Source organism: Lontra canadensis, unplaced genomic scaffold (genome assembly GCF_010015895.1).
Source record: "Lontra canadensis isolate GAN:19392208 unplaced genomic scaffold, GSC_riverotter_1.0 scaffold6, whole genome shotgun sequence".
Taxonomy (NCBI): domain Eukaryota; kingdom Metazoa; phylum Chordata; class Mammalia; order Carnivora; family Mustelidae; genus Lontra; species Lontra canadensis.
In genome coordinates this window covers 20925827-20944248 of record NW_022631000.1, presented here as the reverse complement: position 1 = coordinate 20944248, position 18422 = coordinate 20925827, and the positions used below count along the sequence as shown (strand labels likewise).

Genomic DNA, 18422 nt, shown 5'->3' with positions numbered 1-18422 from the left:
TCATGATCCTGGAGTCCAAGACTGAGTCCCACTTGGGGAATCCCTGCTCAGCAGGGACTCTGCTTCTCCCTCTGACCCTCCCCCATCTCCTGTTCTCTCTCTCAAATAAATAAATACAAATTTTTAAAACTTGTTTTTAAAAAGGAGGTAGGAAACAGTGTATTTGGCCCAACTTCCTTATTCTGCAGATGAGGAAACAAAAATCCTGCAAGGGAAAATTAGCTGCTCCAAGTTGACACTCAACTAAAGAACAAACCAAATCTGCTGATTTTAAGTCCAGCTCTTTCCCTTTCAAATCTCTGAATTCAATTCCACAAGAACTATTTTACATGAAGACACAGTATATCCACATGCACAAACATTTCACAGAATACTTACTATTTTTAGAAGGTTGGTCACAAACCAAACAAATTGATTTTATAATCCATTAATAGGTTCCTATACAATTTGAAGCATGCTGTTCTATGCTAAAATTAGATGCAATTTAGCCAGGAAGGATATAAAGGGAAAAATGTGTTCTTCTGGGTTTTTTTTGGGGGGGGGGGGGTAGGGATGAGAGGAAGAATGGGACAGACAGGGAGAAAGAAAATCCTGAACAGGCTCCAGGTCAAGCGCTGGGCCTGACACACACTTTAGCTCATGACCCTGAGATCCTAACCTGAGTGTCAAATCAGAAGTCAGACACTTAAACAACTAAGCCACCCAGGCACCCCTCTTCCGTACAGTTATTATTACACATCTTAAATAGCTTGTGAGTAGAGATAACTTCTACCTACTGGTCAATTTAGTGCAAGATTAAAGCAGCATACTATGTAACAGGTGGAGGCTAGGTACAATGCATTCTCAGCTTCAAAACTAAAGGGATAGGAGTACAACTAAAATATATTAAATATATACTGTGTGCCTCATTTATTAATCTACAAGATTTTGGACAGCACAATTATTTTATTAAGCAAGTCATAAAACAAAAGACTAGAAATTATTTCTTAAACATTCTATATAAAAACCATAATATTTAAAATTATTTTAGTTTTATTCTATTCTCCCACAAAGTTTCTTAACAATGAATACAGATTTAAATTGTTTTACTATTTACAATAAGCAAACTCTACATGAACACTGATTTGCACAGCCAATATAATGCTTTAAAATATTAGCAAGATAGGGCTCCTGGGTGGCTCAGGTCCTGATGCCAGGGTCCTGGGATCCAGTGGATCAGGCTTCCGCAAAGCAGGGAGTCTGCTTCTCCTTCTCCCTGCCTGCTTGTGCTCAAGTTCTCTTTTAAAATACAAAATCTTAAAACAACAACAACCAAAAAACCAAAAACTATCAAGATAGAAATGTAGAATGTAGTGGGGCCAGGAAGCATCCAGGATCAAGAAGGCCACGTGGAAGACCCTGTCATTCACAACAACACAAATGAACATAGAAGACATTATGCTAAGTGAAATAAGCCAGACACAGAAAGAAAAAAATGGCATGATCTCAATATTACATAAAATCTAAAGTCAAATAAGACAGAAGCATACAGGGTAGTCAGCAGGGGCAAGAAGGTGGGGGAATGTTAAGGTATTAGTACAAATCTGCAGTTATGTAGGATGAATAAGTCTAAAGTTCTAATGTACAGCATAATGACTAAAATTAATACTACTGTACTGAATACTGGAAATCTGCTAAGAGTAGATTTCAGGTGTGCTCACAAAAAATGGTAACTACACCAGATGTTTTATGTCATAATCTTTTCACTATGCATACGTATCATCAAATCATCATGCTGTATACCTTAAATATATACAATTAAAAAAGGCCATGTGAAGAAGCTCCTATGATTACCTTAGTATGAGGTACTGAAGGCTAACAAGGGTGACAAAGGCATATAGAGGCTTTCTAACATCCAATTATCCTCAAGTCTCTCTGGTTCTACATTCTAAACTTCCTCTCACATTTACCCTCACCATCCCCACTCCAAGTGCCTTAAGCAGGCCATCACTTCCTTTTTGCCTTGTAAAATGCTCCCGAGTCCCTCTGTCCATGATGTGGCCAATGAGTTAAGATCAGCTGTTTTAAGTTATCACAAATGTAATTTGCTACTAATAATAAAGTACTAAGTTGTAACTTGATTGTTAAAAAAAAAAAGTTCCAATGCAAAGTTGCTTGCTCATTTTTTCTTTTCTTTTTCTTTTCTTTTTTTTTTTTAAAGTGCTTGCTCATTTTCTTTAAGTGCTTTGATTGGCAAAGAATTCCAAGGAAAGAATAGTCAAGTTTGATAGCTGAAGAGCATACAAATTCATTATTCTATAACATCAAAAACCTAGAAAGGACAGTTTCTAAGGTTTATTCCTTCTATCTGAGACATCTCTTCCTAGGAAAAAAAAAAAGCAAACTATCTCTTAGTGGATAGCTGACCCAAGTGTACATAATATATAGTTCTATTAAAGAGTTTAATATACAAATAGTCATTAAAAATACAGCTTAAATTAAATCTTACTTACATCCTTTTGGCAGGTTGTTAGAGGAGTTGCTTCCATAACACAACTGACCTAACCAATGACCTTACAAACTCTGAATATTAACCCTGGCAAAAAATATAATGGAACCAAAGGGTGTCTTAAAGAAAGCATAAGTTAGGAATGTGACTATGTCACCCACATCCAAGGTCCAGCTCTGGTCTGTCGCAAATGTTCCCGATTTAATAATACAGCTACTAGACCATTGGAAATCTTCAAGATTCTGATAAACACATACTTGAATACAATTATAACCACCAGGGAAACAATCCAAAGGCCCCATACTTGGGCAATTTTTGCCTAAGATTAAATGGCCACTGCAAAACATTATTTAGTTTTTTAAAACATATTGAGTTTTCAGAACTTAATCTAAATGATACCTGTGTGTGAAGCAGCCCAGTCACAACAGCTAATAAAAAAGATTTCTCTCCTCTTCTGTAACTACTTATTATTGCTTAAGTAAAAATAACTTTCCTAACTCCTAATTAACCTAAGTCTAACAGGATAAAAATGAAATATAGTTTTCTCTGAAGAATGTACCAGAAGTGATTGCCTAAATAAGCAACTTTCATATACAAAAGAATTCAACATCTTCAATTAAGAACAATGTAACTGACACAACCCAACATCATTTCCAAAAGGTTACCATACAGACCTCCAGGATATTCTACAATATTGGCGTTATGTAATATAGAGCTGGAAAGATCTGTAGAGATTATTTACCTCTCATTTTACATGTACAGAAAGCTGTTTGACCTTGGGTAAATCAATACACCTCAGTAATTTTCCTTATTTTTAAGGGGCTGAACCAGATGATCTTTACCATCCTAGTCCTAATATTTCTCTAAAAATGATAAACCAGGGGGTAAAAAAAAGATAAACCAGGTTTTATTGCAACAAATTATGCAACCACATGTAACTATAAAACCAAGAGATACAAAGGAATTTACAAGGCTGATCACCTCATTTAATACTCTAAATAACCTGCAAATGCTAGGTTCTTTGGGGGAGGAGAGGCTTCTAAATCTATTGGTGTTTAGATGCTGCAAAAACTCCATTTCTGCTCTTAAAGAAAAAGTTAACCAGGAGGTCCTTTACATGCATTAGCAACAAAAAAGTGACAGCTGATCTTAATCCAAACAGGGAACTTAGTGCAATCAAGCTAACATGCCCTACTTTTAAAAAAACTTGATATATGAATTTTGAATGCAGAGTAATAGAAATGTTAGGACCTGGGAACGGCCTTAGAGATCATATAGCACACCCTCCTCAATTTACAAATGAAGCCAATTAAAATAAAAGGTTTTGTCCATTTTTCACTCAAATTAAAATAGCGGCCATAAGTAGATGTGCAGTCTCCTTTCAGATACATTACCTCAATTACATGAAGAAGCCTGATAATTTGCCTAACAACACATATTTACAAGAACATCTACATGGCTAATTTTTTTTAAAAGATTTAATTTGCCAATTTTATTGGTTAATGTATCAGAAATATGGATTACTGGCAAAAGTGTCAGAAATATGGAAAGTAAACTCCGTCTAAACTTTGTCTCACGGATTAAAAGGAAAGTATTTTTTATTCCAGACCAGTGGCTGGCCTATGACTAGTGTACAAATAAAAGTTTGTTGACTTAATGTGACAACCCAAGGAAAAGTATTACCATCACTGGCAATAAAATCTTAAAGTGGCCGGCTGAAAAACAAACTACGCTTTCAGGGGATGCGACTTTACATGGTCATATAGACATAAAAGAGCCTCAGCATAATTCACCGCAGCCATTTTTTGATGACTATGATCCTACAGATAAGCAACTCTTACACTTAAAAATGCTAGGATTCCTAAAAATAATTTGGAAGGAACAAATCTAAAAAAGAGACTCAACTGGCTCAACAAAGTATCTGTAGCATTTAGGTTGGCAATCAGGGAGGCTTCAGGCTTAGTCGTAATCTCATACACACAGTAACTATCGCCAAAGCATTTGACCTCTCCCTACCCCCGACTTTCTCCTTTAAGGAGACGAAGAGCAGAGGGTGCACAAGAGGACTGGTTTTCGAGAAAGAATCTGACGCCAAAGGCAATGCCGCTTTGTACGCATCTTGCAACCTGGAGAAGCTCGGAAAGAAAATTTTCCAAGGGCGAGGATCCTACAGCTCCAGTGGTGAGCAGTGAAATCTCCCCGCGGGTGCCGGGCGCCCTCCCCCCAACCCAGGGCCCACCCGCGCAGCGCGGGCGGGGAAATCAGCTCCCCGAGGTCCGAGGTGGGGCGTGAGCGACGTGAGGAGGCCTCGAAGCCCGCGCGGCAAGGCAGGAGGGAGGAGGCGGTCCCGGCGCCCATTTTGTCCTCGGCCTCCGCACCTCCGCCCCGTCCCCCAGGCCTAGAAACCTCCGCGAGGCCTGCACCACGTTCCTTCCCACGGCCCCGCATCCAGGACACGCGCTAGGCCGCGACGCGCGGCCCCAGTCCGCTCGGTCCCCCCCAGCCCCGCCCGCGGCTCCTCCGGCTTGCAGCTTCCGCCCCAGCCTTGCCGCGGCTCCGCGCACCCCATGGCTGATGTCCCGCCGCAGCTTCGTCCCTCATCTTCCACCGCTCCGCCGGGCCTCAGCCTCCTCAGCCCGCCCGGCTCAAGCCTCCTCCCCGCTCCCCGCCCGGGCTTCGCCCTCTCTGCCCAGCGGGCTGGAGCCCCCTCCCTCGTTCCTCTGGCCTGCGCGTCAGGCCTCGGCTTCAGCCCAGCACCCTCGGCCCCAGCCTGCACGCCCTGTCTAGACCGTACCCCCCGGCAAACAGATGCACAAGCGTGTCCCTCTGGGTCATTCTCTCTTCCGCATGTCCTCCGAGCGCTGAGGCGGGACGCAGATCCGGCCACCCGCGACGGCCGGCAGCTTCGGTCCCGGTCTGGAGCCGCACGGCGCCCCGAGGACTGCGGGGGGCCGGCTAGCGGAGACGCGGCTGCAGTGAAGCAACGGCGCGGCCCTTCCCGCGGCGCTGCAGCCGCGCCGCCTCCTGCTCCAGCTGGGCGCCCGCGACCTGGGCGGGAGAGCTGCGCGGCGGCGGCTGGGCGAGGCTGCGTGCGGGGGCTCTGATATTCCGGTGACCTCCGACATAAACAGAAGCTTCCATTGGCCTGCGCTGCGTGACGTCAGGCGGCCGGCACGCTGCTTTCACGTGATCGCCGAGGGATTTTTTTTTTTTTTTTTTTTTTTTTTCAATGAAAGGGACAGTGAGGCAGGGCGGAGCGTGTGTCCTGGGGGTAGTAGGTCACTGCGCTACTGCATCTAATCCGGGCGGGGAGGCTGCACCGGTGCCACCTGGGCCCGGGCCCGGCAGGCTGACGGGAGCCCCACGCCCCACCCCAGACCACGTGAGAAACCGTCTGGACTCCCAGTTCGCCAGCTTGCCGGTCTCTGACCTTTTTTTTTTAAGATTATTTTTTCTTGGGGCGACTGAGTGGCTCAGTGGGTTAAGCCTCTGTCTTCCGCTCAGGTCATGATCCCAGGGTCCTGGGATTGAGTCCCACATGGGGCTCCCTGCTCTGCCTACTTGTGATCTCTCGCTCTGTCAAATAAATAAATAAAATCTTAAAAAAAATATTTTTTCTTAAATGACAGTTCTAGGTTTACAACAAAATTGATTGGGAAGTACAGAGATTTTTGCATTCATCCCCCGTTTGATTCACTTTTTGAAAATTGGATTTATGGCATTTCTGCTTCCTAGTATCTACCCTAGGTAGTGCCTGGGAAAGACTTTTACAAGGGTAAAATGTTTACAAACAGTGCTTGTAATAGAAAATTGGGGTCAGTAGGGAAGGGAGAAACAAATCATTGACGGTTCCTACTGTGCAATGAGCAATTGTGACAAGGAGTAAGACAGATCCATATGGAAAAAAGAAACTCTAAGGTATAGTGACAGGCAAATATAATTTAAAAACTAACGTTTGTTTTAGAAAAAATGAAGAGAATTAAGATTTACTAGTTCTTCTAACCAGCTAATGTGTTATATATACTACATAAGTCAAAGACTCAGGGAAAGCAAATGTTTTATTCAGAACACAGTGACTAAAATATTTTTAATTTTATTAATTTGTAATTATTTCTCAGTTGCACAAAAGTACAGAAAATAATAAAACACATGATCTGTACTCATTACATAATCTGTACTCACCCTGAACAAATGTTAATATTTTCCACCTACTTGTTGGGTAACTTCCATTCCACCTGGAAGGCCCTCACCACCCTTTCCCACCCATGAGGGATTATCCAGGGCCTCCGTTATTTTCCTTCCAGGGCCATGCTCTTCATGGAGTCCTCCTTGATTGCCTCAGCTCTCTGTGCTCTTCACAGACCCCTAAATATCCTGTACATTACAGACTGGATGTTGCTGGCAAATGCCACTGTTAATATTCAGCTGTAAAATGAGCATACGAGTACTCCACTTCCTAAGGTAGTTGTGAGGACTAAATGCATTAAAATGCATCGACAGCAGTGCTGTATAAGTACTACTTATAAAAATTAGTAGTATTATTTTACTGTCTTGTATTCTTAACAGAACTAGCCGCAGGGGGTGAGGGGGTTGTGGGGGAGTGGGTGAGTGCCTGGCTGTGTGAGTAGGTAGAGCATGAGACTCTTGGTTTCTGGGTTGGGAGTTTGAGCTCCAAGTTGGATACAGAGATTACTTAAAAAAAAGAAAAAAGTTAAACAAAAAATGGCAGCTGATATTTCTTCAACACTTACTTATATGCCAAGCTCCAATCTAAGCGCTTTACAGCACTTTCTTATTAAATTCTCACAACTACCCTGTGGTAAGTAATATTATTGCTCAACTTTCCATAAAGAGCCTAAGGTGTAGAATAATTAAGTAACTTGCCCAAGATTAACCAGTTCATTCAGAAGAAGCTTGGATTTGAATCCAGCAGTATGTGTCTGATTTCAGAGCTTCAGTTGTTAGAATAATAACTGCCCATTAGAGGAGGGAAATTTTGGACAAACAAAAAACAATAAAGCCCCAGAAAAATAAAAATAAAAATTGCACTCAGCTGTACTATCCCAAAACCATTGTATTAGCATTTGGGGACCCCTTCTTTTTTAATAGCAGGGGTATCATTGGGGGTATCTTTTACATGCCATCAGCCACCTAAAGTGCCTAATGTAGTGGGTTTTTTTATATTCTCATAGGAGTACAATCATCACCAGTATCTGATTCTAGAGCATTTTCCTCACCCAAAAAGAAACCCTACATTTGCTAGCAATCGCTTCCATTCTTCTCTCCCCCTGTCTTCTGCAACCACTAATCTACTTTCTCTCTTCCTGGATTTGCCTAATCTGGACTTTTCATATGAAAGAACCATAGAGTATGTGCCCTTTTTGTCTGGTTTCTTTCACTAAGCATAACGTTTTCAAGGTCCATTCAGGCTGTAGCACATATCAGTGTTTCATTCCCTTTTACAACTGAACAATAATATTGCATTGTATGGATATACCCCATTCTGTTGATCTAGTCTCACCTGATGGCTCTTTGGATTGCTTCTTTTTTTGGCTCTCATGAATAATGCTGCCACAAATGTGCCATTTGTGCACAAACACACATTTTTAATTCTCTTGGTAATATGCTTGGGAGTGGAATTGCTGGATCTTAGGAGAAATCTATATTTAACCCTTTGAATACCTGCCAGACCCTTTTCCAAAGTGACTGCACCATTCTAGATGTATTTCTTTTAAGACAATAGCTCTAGCTCCCTGTTTTTGACATAGTGAATGTCATAGTAATTACATTTAATTAAGCTTTTAAAACTGGTAAGGAGGGAGCCAGAGTTCTTATGTGTAAGGATATTCTTATATCCCCAATGAGCAATAACAGATCATTTGTGACCCTTTCCTTTTGAACTTCCTTCAGATGCCGTCGTGGAAGGAGACTCTGCCCCCTGTGTGGTCTGCCTGGTACCTAATGGGGACCGCCCACTGGCCTGTGGTTGCTGAGGTCATCATTCTTGTGGAGATCCAGGGTTGGGTTGGTTGTCACACTTGCTGAAGTTTCACGGCACTGCTGTCCGCCTGCTCTTTTATAACCCTACTTCTTCACTCCTGCTGGCTAGAGCACATCCTTCAAGACTAGCGCAAAGAGGTTTCTTGAGCTGCCAGGTGCTTTTCCAGGAGAAGGATGTTAAAGCAGGGTGAGTGGAGCTGAGACATCACTTTAGGGTCAGGCACACCTTCACCTACCACCCTTCCCTCTCCCACCCCTACTCCTGCCCAGGGGTCTTCTGGGAGTTGTAGTTTTTTGTTCTTTGGTGTTTTTTTTGGTTTGTTTGTTTGTTTGTTTGTTTGTTTTAATTAAATCTACAAAGAGAAACTAATGGGGAAAGGGTGGGCACAACTGGATGCTCATCTCAAAACAAACAAATAAGCTCACTGTGAAGTAGAGGGGACTGCTATTCTCTGTCCTGGTTGGTACTGACCTTGAATTTTATTTGCTAATGGGCTAAAGAAAAGCTTTTAGTAGCTATTTGTGGGGAGTGGCGCATAGATGAAACACTGATGCCACCCTTCCCACACACTTCGATTTTATTAGTCTTGGAGGTGCAGAAAATTTGTATGAGTTTCAAGCTTTGGATTAGCAACATTAGTTTTATTATTATTATTATTATTTGTAAAGTTTTATTTATTTAAGTAATATCTACACCTAACCTGGGGCTCATACTCGGGACCCCAAGATCTAGAGTCACCTGCTACTCTAACTGAGCCAGGCAGGTGCCCTGGCAACATTACTTTTAAAAGTTTGGATGGGGGGGCGCCTGGGTGACTCAGTGGGTTAAAGCCTCTGCCTTCGGTTCAGGTCATGATCCCAGAGTCCCTGGGATCGAGCCCTGCATTGGGCTCTCTGCTGAGCAGAGAGCCTGCTTCCTCCTCTCTCTCTCTGCCTGCTTCTCTGCCTACTTGTGATCTCCGTCTGTCAAATAAATAAATAAAATCTTAAAAAAAAAAAAAAAAAGGTTGGATGGGATTAGTTTACAACCCCAAGAGGCGCGTGCTCTCCTAACTGAGCCAGTCAGAGGCCTCAGGATTGTTGTTGTTAAATCTCTGTATCTTCTTAGCTATTTCAGTTGGGGGTGGGGGTTGGGGGGGTGGGAGAGATTGTTTTACATTCTCTTCACCAGATGCCATTTTATTTATTTATTTTCCGGGTTTGCTTTTAATAAAAAGTAATAAATTCAAACAATACAGAGGTGCAGGAAATAGAAATTAAAATCCTCTCCATTAAATCAAATCAAATCAAATCAAATCCTCAACCTCCCTTCCTAAATCCCACTCCTCAGAAGAGATCACTGGGAGAAACAGAGCAAGGGTGCTCCTGGGTACTCTGTGCATGATGGCAGGCCTCTCAGAGTTGATCTATACGTTCTCATCCTGTGCCAGGCACTGTTACAGGCACATCACATGTATTTACATTAACCTTTATAGAACCTAATGGTTTTTTTCTGTGCATGAAGAAATGGAGATGCTGGGAGGTTAGAGGATTTGTCAAGGGGACTCAGCTAGCAAGTGGCTGAGCTGTGATGAAAATCTAGGTAATCTGACTCCAGAATCTGTAAGCTCATCCTCTGTTCTGTACCATCTCAACTGTTTTTTGGTTGATGGAGAATATTAGCCATGGTTACTAGAAAAGCGCAGAGGGTGGGGAGCTTTTGAGGGGTGGGGAACTTATGAAGCTGTGGTGCCCTGAGGATAAGTGTGCTCTTACCTGTGAACCCCACGTGGAGTCCAGACAGCAGCTGCTCCGTAATGCAGGTTTGATCTCCCATTGAGCACCCCTTCCATCAGCCACCCTATGTATCACATTCAGGGATAAAAGGTTCTTCCAAGATACACAGGTGAAAGCAGAGCTAGGGCTGGGGATAGATAAGGAGATTAGAGAAATGGATTTTATGCAGAATGAATCAACAGTTTGCTTGTAGGAAACACCATCCCTCAGGAGAGTGTCCCAGGAGGCTTAGGAAAAACAAACCCAAATCCAATTTTTCCAACCCTCCAGGACAGGGGATTAGAAAGGTGAAGAGAACTTGCCAAGAAATGTATAGATTTTGTTGAAAGGCGGGTACACTTTCTCAGTTTTGTATAGCCAATGCCTGGGACTTCAATAATTTGTGGTAATACCAAAAAAGTGAGGAGTCTTATTCCAATGACCTCATCTTTCTTTGGGGAATGGAGAAGGCCCAAGTGGCAAATTCACTGGCCCTGACTGAAAAATTCTTGGCTGAGGGCCTGGGTGGCTCAGTTGGTTAAATGTCTGACTCTTGGTTTTGGCTCAGGGTCATGATCTCAGGATCTTGGAATCAGCTCCACTGGACTTGGAGCCTGCTTAAGACTCTCTCTCTCCTTCTCCTTCTGCCCTCTCCCCGCAAACCTTCCTGAAAAAAAATTTTAAATTAAAAAAAGAAAAGAAAAGAAAAATTCCTGTCTGACTCTTTAAGACTACATTTCTGGGGGAGTTTGCAACTGTAGTGAGATAGTGTATCTAGCCTTGGTTTGAGGACTGGGTCTAAGTGACATCATTTTGGACCTGCGGCTTTCCTGTTAATAATGGAAAAAAACAAAATATGATATAAACATACAATGGAATATTTATTTAGTCTTTAAAAGGAGGGAAATTCTTTTTTTTTTTTAAGATTTTATTTTTAAGTAATCTGTACACCCAACATGGGCTCAAACTCACAAAAGTCAAAATCAAGAGTTACACACTCCACTGCCTGAGCCAGCCAGGTGCCCCTAAAAGAATGGAAATTCTGAAACATGCTACAACATGGATAGACCTTGAAGACATTAGGCTAAATGAAAAAAACATCATAAGAGGACAATGATTATATGGTTCCACTTATATGAGAAACCTAGAATAGTCAAATTCATAGAGAAAAAAGTAAAATAGTGGTTACCAGAAGCTAGAGGAAGGGGGTTTGAAGAGTTAGTGTTTAGTGGGTATGAAGTTTCAGTTTGGGATGATGGAAAAGTTCTAGAGATAGATGGTGGTGATTGCTGTACAAAATGTGATTGTACTTAAAGCCACTGAATTATACAATGATAAATGGCTAAAATGGCAAATTTTATGTTCTGAATATTTTACCACAATAAAACAATGCAAACAATGCACATGGTTGTTATAAATACATAGTGTTAGAAAAGTTATAATGAAAAATGACAGGCTTCCGACCCCATTAATTTTGTCTCTTCATTTTTGCTTTTTACTTTTTCTTTAGTTGCATATTTCTCAATAATAGCCGTTCACGTTGTTTTTCTAAGTTGGTTAATTTTGAGCACTCTGGCTCTAACAGATGCAGATTTAGCTCCTCTCCACTTCTGCCCTTCCCCCACCCCCTGTGTTTTCCCTGTTGCAGCTTCCAAGCCCTATCAGTCCTTGAGTTAACTTAGCGATTATTTGTCTTATGATAACTGTGTCAGTTTTGTCCACCGCAAAGCCAAATGGTATAGAAGTTTCTCTTGCACAATTTTTTACTCCTCTTGGAGTTAACAATGGTGCTTTCTTTCCCCCTCAATTCGTTTACTTTTCTAGACCTATCCTTAATTTTTTCCACATAGTACATCACCTCTATCGAAGGCCTAGAAATCTTATTTCTAAATGTTTAAATATCCGTCTTGAAACCCCATTTTTTTGCTCTCTCTGAACACCTGCCTCCTGGAATCTTCTGTCTTCCTGCCCCACCAGGAACTAGTCGCTTTCTTGGCTGCACAATTTTCATCCTGGGATTTATACAACCCCCCTACCTATATCCTGAATCTCATGTTTTTTGTTTTTTGTTTTTGTTTTTTTTTTGTCTTTCTTTATCTGCTACTTCATCTTGCTGAACATCCTACAACAGCTGCCAAAGAAAAGGTGTATAGGAAGTATTATTATGCATGCTTTTTTAAAATAAAGATTTTATTTCTTTATTTATTTGAGAGTAAGAGATCATGAGCAGGGGTGAGGGGTATGGAGAAACAGACTCCCCGCTAAGCAAGGACCCCCGATGCGGGACTTGATGCCCTGAACCTGGGATCATGACCTGAGCGGAAGGCAGCAGCTTAACCGACTGAGCCACTCCAGGCACCACTATGCATGCTTTATTTTATCTTCATATTTGATAATTTGGCTAAAAATGGGATTTGGGGTTAGAAATCATTTCCCTCTTTTTTGGAGATTTTATTTTTAAGTAATGTTTACACCCAACGTGGTGCTCAAACCCACAACCCCACAAACCCACAAGATCAAGAGTTGCATGCTCTATTAACCAAGCCAGCCAAACATCCCCCTTCTGACTTTTGAAGCCATTGCCACACTACTTTCTAGCTTCCAGGGCTAATATTGGGAAATTTGACTCCATTTCTACTTCTGGTCTTTTATATATAACATGCTTTTTGCTCTTTTAACTCTTAGGGGCTTTCCTTTTCATCCCTAGTTTTGAGAAATTTCATGACAAAGTGCCATGGTGGTGATGGGGTCCCTGCACTCAGTGGGCTGGGTACTCAGTGGGTCTTTTCAGCTGGAGAGGAAAATACAGGATTTATCCTTAGACAGTTCAGTGGTTTCACATGTGCTTGTTCAGTCTTCCGGTCCCCAGAGCCAAAACAGATATTCCCTATTACCTCTCCCCCACAGTACTTGGCAAGAAGTGAGCACAAGGTCACTACCCAGGGTCAGGGGCCAAAGGTTAAAAGGATAAACTTCTGGTTTGGCAGCAATGCCCTGAGAAGCAGCAGTTGACAAATGTTTGGTGGGGAGAAGAGTGATAACAGCTTTGTTTCACAAGCCTTTGAGTCTGGGGTAGGGAGAACTGATTCAGCAGCTTTTCACCTTCACCAGCCCCTACTCCTGGCCATATCCTCTTAGGTTGCCTAATAGTTGAGAGAACAGAAGGGAAATGGAGAACAGGACTGGGGAGTCTCATTGTACTGGGGTTGGGTCAAAGATCAGTGCTGGAAGGGAAATCCGCCCCCCCTTCGCTCCATAGTCAAAATTATCTTGGAAAGGCCCTGAATCTCCCAGAAATACAGGATACCAAGAATTTTTTTTTGTACTTAACGATATTCTGTTTCCCTCTGTCCTCAGTCCTTTCATATCTTCTTCCGGGATGTCTTGGCCATAGCTGAACAATTTGTTTTTCTTCTTGTCATTGACTGGAAACTACTTGAAGTTGCTTTCACTCCTTTTCCATAATTTTGGCTCTGTAAGATTTACTGCCAAACAGAAGGGAGTATCAAGAATCAGAAATCTTATTAAAAACCAGGCAAAGTGTATAAAGCTGGGATTTTAAGATGCTTGATATTAGGCAATGAAAGACAATACTTCCTGAGAGTTGAGAAACAAAATCAGCCCTGTAATTGCCTCAACTTATTGCCTGGGAGAGGGTTCCTGGCTACACTACAGGAAGATGGAAACTGGGCCAAGCTGGCAGACTCCCTGGGTTGTGGACACACAACTGAGAATTCAGGGAGACCAAGGCAGCCAGAGTATGGGGGACAGAGTACCAAGAACCCCAGAGGATCCTCCTGAAGTTTCCAGCTGAGTACTAATCACATGAGGAAACCACCTGAGGGAGGCAACAATACCCCCATCCTAGAATGAGAGGGAACAGACCTGGCATTCTTGCAGGAATACTGCCTATTCTCATCAGCACCATGGAACACCTCACAGACCCCAAGGCGCTGGGGAGAGTACTTGGAAGGATCTTGCCTCACTGGTGGGGAAGAATTAGCCCTAGATTAAACACTGTTCTGATCCTACATGATACATTTTAAAAAAGTGAGGTGTGAAAGGACGAATGAAACTTTATTAAATGCATTTTTTAAAAAAAGATTTTATTTATTTATTTGACAGAGAGATGCAGGTCTCAATCCCACGACCCTGAGATCATGACCTGAGCCGAAGGCAGACGCTTAACAACTGAGTCATCCATGTGCCCCCTAATAAGGCATTTCAATGCATCTCAGAACAAAGGCCAAAAATCTGTATAGGAATTCAAAAACATACAGCATCCAACAAGGTAAAAGCTACAATGTCTGGGATCAATCAAAGATTACCAGGCATGCAAAGAAGTAGGAAAATATGCCCCCAAATGTGCTATTAGAGGTTTGTTTTTTAATATATTTGTGGAGAATAGCATCTTTTGAAGGTAAACCGTGATAACTTAAAACTGCTTATCATAATCCCCAAAACACCTGCTAATTTAACAAAGACACACGAATCTTGAAAGCAAAAAGGTGAGAAAAAAAGATATACATGCTCACACTAGTAAAAGAAAGCAGGTGTGGCTATTTTATTAGCAAAGTGGATTTCTGCCCAAAGAATATTATCAGGGATAAAGAAGGTCATCTCATGATAATTAATAGCCAAGTCATCAAGAGATCTAATCGTCCTAAATATTTATTTACCTAAAATAAAGCAAAAACTACATATAGCAAAAACCTGTTAGAACTGCAAAGGAGAAGTAGGCGAAACCACAATTAGAGTCAGGGACTTCAATACCCCTCTTTGAATAATTGATAGAACAAGCAGATAGACAATCCACAAGGATATGCAGTTTTGAACTTTGCTATCAACCAACTCTTCCTAATTGCACAGATCACTTGTATAGAACACTTCTCTCAATAACAGTGGAATATACATTCTTTTGAACATTTACCAGACCAGATTCTGGGTCAACAGAATACATCTGAAAAAAGGTTAAGAGGACTCAAGCAACGCAAATTATTCTCTCCGACAACAATGGAATTAACTTCAAATCATTAAAATAATTTTAGCTGACCTATGGGATTGCTTTAGGCTTGAGTGCCTCACCTGCGCATTTGATTCCTATAAATTCTACTCATCATTCTACTCTTCTACGGGCCAAGGAGAAGATGTGGAAACAGAATGTAGTGAGCTGCTAGATGTGTCTAGGCAGTAGGTAGATCGTTGAAGTGGTGCATTGGTGAAATTGTGGGTGTGGATTAGAAACAGTATACCATCCATTCTGGTCCAAGTAATGAAATGTGTATTACAGTTATGCAACTAACTTAGAGTCAAGTAATTTTTATCAATTAGGGACCCAACACATTGGTGGATGTTTCATATCTATCTGTCATTCTGTTCTCACAACACAACCATGAGGTTGGGTTTACTTTTTTTTCCTCCTTATCAAGAGGGAGGAAGTAGAAAGAGATAGGTTGGGGAGGGGAGGATGAGAGAGAGAGAGAGAAAGGAGATGAAGAGGAGGAAGAAGAATGAGAAAGAGAGAAAGAGATTGAGAGAGAGACTGGAAGAGGAGTGTGGGCAGGGAGAGGAAAGTCCAGCTCCCTTTCCTGGCTCGTGGCAGTGAAGACCCTATCTTTCTCTCCCTGCACTCTCCCAGCCCTTCCTGTGGGCACAGGTCCCTCTGAACTGTGGCACTGCCCACACTCCCACAGCAGTACTGGCCTCCACAGATCACGCCGTGTCCACTCATCAAGCCCACACATTCCCTGAGTGGCAGGATTCCAGCCACACACAGAAACCATGCTTCCTCAGGTTGGTAACCATCTTGTATTTGTTTTGATAGTCTCTTTGGCACTTGGCGTTATGGACATATAATAAATATTTTCCATGTGCCTACCCTGTGCTAGGTGCTGTCCCAGTGGAACAATGAGACACTCTAGGTGCCAGCCCTGGCTGAGTTCATATTCCAGGCAAAATGCTGGTTAACAAATAAAATAACTCTATCCTATGAAGAAAAACAAATGATGGGAGAATGTAGTTTATTTTTTAAAAGACTTTACTTATTTGACAGAGAGAGAGAGAGAGAGCACAAGCAGGGAAAGTACCAGAGGGATAGGGAGAGGGAGAAGCAGGCTCCCCCGATGCACAGGTAGCCCTGATGCAGAATTCGATCCCAGGACCCTGGGATTATGACCTGAAATGAAGGCAGATGCTTAACCGGCTGAGCCACCCAGGCGGCCAGGAAAATAAAGTTTAGACTGCACTCAGTTACAGACATACTCTCTGGGGACCTGACATTTATGTTGGAAGCCAAGGGTGATAAGAAGGAGCCATGTATGTGGTGATGGGGTTTCTATTAGTTTCCTTAGTTTTCTATGGCTGCCATAACAAAAATAATACAGGCAGGGTCGCTCAAACAACAGAACTTTATTTTCTCACAGTTCTGGAAGCTAGAACTCCAAGATTAAGGTGTTGGCAGGTTTGGTTTCTTCTGAGGCCTCTTTCACTGGCTTACAAATGGCTTCCTTCCTATATAGGTGTTCCTTAGTCTCTGTGTGCTTATGTCCTGGTCTCTTTTTTTAATTTATTTTTTTTTCCTTTTTTTTTTTTCTTTTAGAGAGAGAGAGAGCGCACGCGCGCGCATGAGCGAGCGCACACACAAGCGGGGGGAGGGGGTAGAGGGATAAGGAGAAGAAGACTCTCCACTGAGCAGGGAGCCTGACCTGGTGCTCAATCCCACAACCCTGAGATCATGACCTGAGCTGAACGCAACGGCTTAACCAACTGAGCCATCCAGTTGCCCCAGTGTCCTAATCTCTTATAAGGACACCAGTCCTATTAGATTACGGCCTACCCATAGGACTGAATTTTACTGTAATCTCCTCTTTAAAGACCCTATCTTCAAATAAATCACATTCTGAAGTCCTGGGAGTTAGGACTTCAACAGGTGCATTTTGCGAGGTCACAATTTAGCCCGTAACAGAGGCGAAGTGCATTTTTAGGAATAGCAAGTGCCAAGGCCCTGAGTGAGTTTAAGGGAAAAGGAAGGCAGTGGGACAGGAGCAGAGTGAGCAAGGAAAGCCTGGTGGGACATGCAGCTGGATAGGTGGCCCAGGACCAACTCAGGGAGGCACTTTAGGTCACAGCGAGGATTTTAGCTTCAGTAAGGTGGAAACCCCGTGGAGGATTTTGAGCGTAGAAGTGCAAGGACTCGATTTTCAATTTCAGAAGGTCCCTCTTGTAATGTGGAAACTGGATGGAAGGAGGGTAAAAAAGGAAATAGGAAACCTGTTAGGAGGTTATTACAGGTGGAGGCTTGGAAGGAGTGCTGTCAGAGGAGTGATCAGTAGGCTGGGGGGAGGGAAAGAGTGAGTGAATGGGAAGGAGCAAGAAGGTACATGATATCTTTTATAAAAATGTAATTTTCAGCCAAGAGTCATCATCACTGGACATTGACCCCTTATCAGTCTGCTCCTGCTCTGGGTGGCTCCACCCTACATGAGCCCTTTTTACACACACACACACACACACACACACACACACACACGGAGGGGACCTGGGGCTGCACAGGTAGGATCAGAGTGTGTGGGGCTGGGTGGCTGGCTCTGGGCCTCCTGGTGTCACCTTTCAGTCCTTCTGGCCAAATAGCCAGAGGTGTTGGGGAGCCCTGACATCCCCAGCGAGGGAAAGTGTTTGCAGGATGCGCTTTCTTCTGCCTGCCGCCTCCAGACTTTTGGGATGCAACATGCAAACATGTTCTTCTTTTGAAGATCTCCAGTGAAATGAGCTGGGCAGGGGGCTGTCTCTGGAATGTGGGTGCCTGGTTACCTGGTTCCAAATTCTCTTGGGTTCTGTTGTCAGGGAAGTGAGGTCACCACTGCCTGGGGGCCCCTTACCTGACTTCCTTCTCACACAATAGCACCCCAAGGGGCCCCATCCCCCACTGCTCAATGTTCACCCTCCATCCCATGCCATGTCCATACAATGACACCTACACAGCCTACCCACAGACCCTGGGAGGCCTGGGGGCAGCCAGTGTCCCTGATCTGCAGACACAGAGCTGCATTCATGCCCAAGACTGTGACCCCTGGACAGACCCTGGGCCTCTCAGGTCCTCCCCAGGCTCCCCACCCGCACAATGGGTGTGTTTGGCTTCTACTTCTAAGGATGCCATCAGGGGTAAGACCTCTACATACAT

The 18422-nt window shown here is 43.0% G+C and overlaps 1 protein-coding gene across 3 annotated transcripts in view; it reads right to left on the bottom strand.

Moving 5' to 3' along the window:
- Positions 1–5576, bottom strand: part of SLC25A36 (solute carrier family 25 member 36) — a 32754-nt gene extending 27178 nt beyond the window's left edge. The window contains exon 1 of one of the 3 annotated variants that reach the window (XM_032852356.1): positions 5283–5576. In XM_032852356.1, the coding sequence (XP_032708247.1) occupies positions 5283–5323 (41 nt within the window). In that variant the 5' untranslated portion in view covers positions 5324–5576. The remainder of the gene's footprint in view (positions 1–5282) is intronic. The other 2 variants (XM_032852355.1, XM_032852354.1) reach the window with 2 other exon arrangements.
- Positions 5577–18422: the final 12846 nt, after the last annotated feature.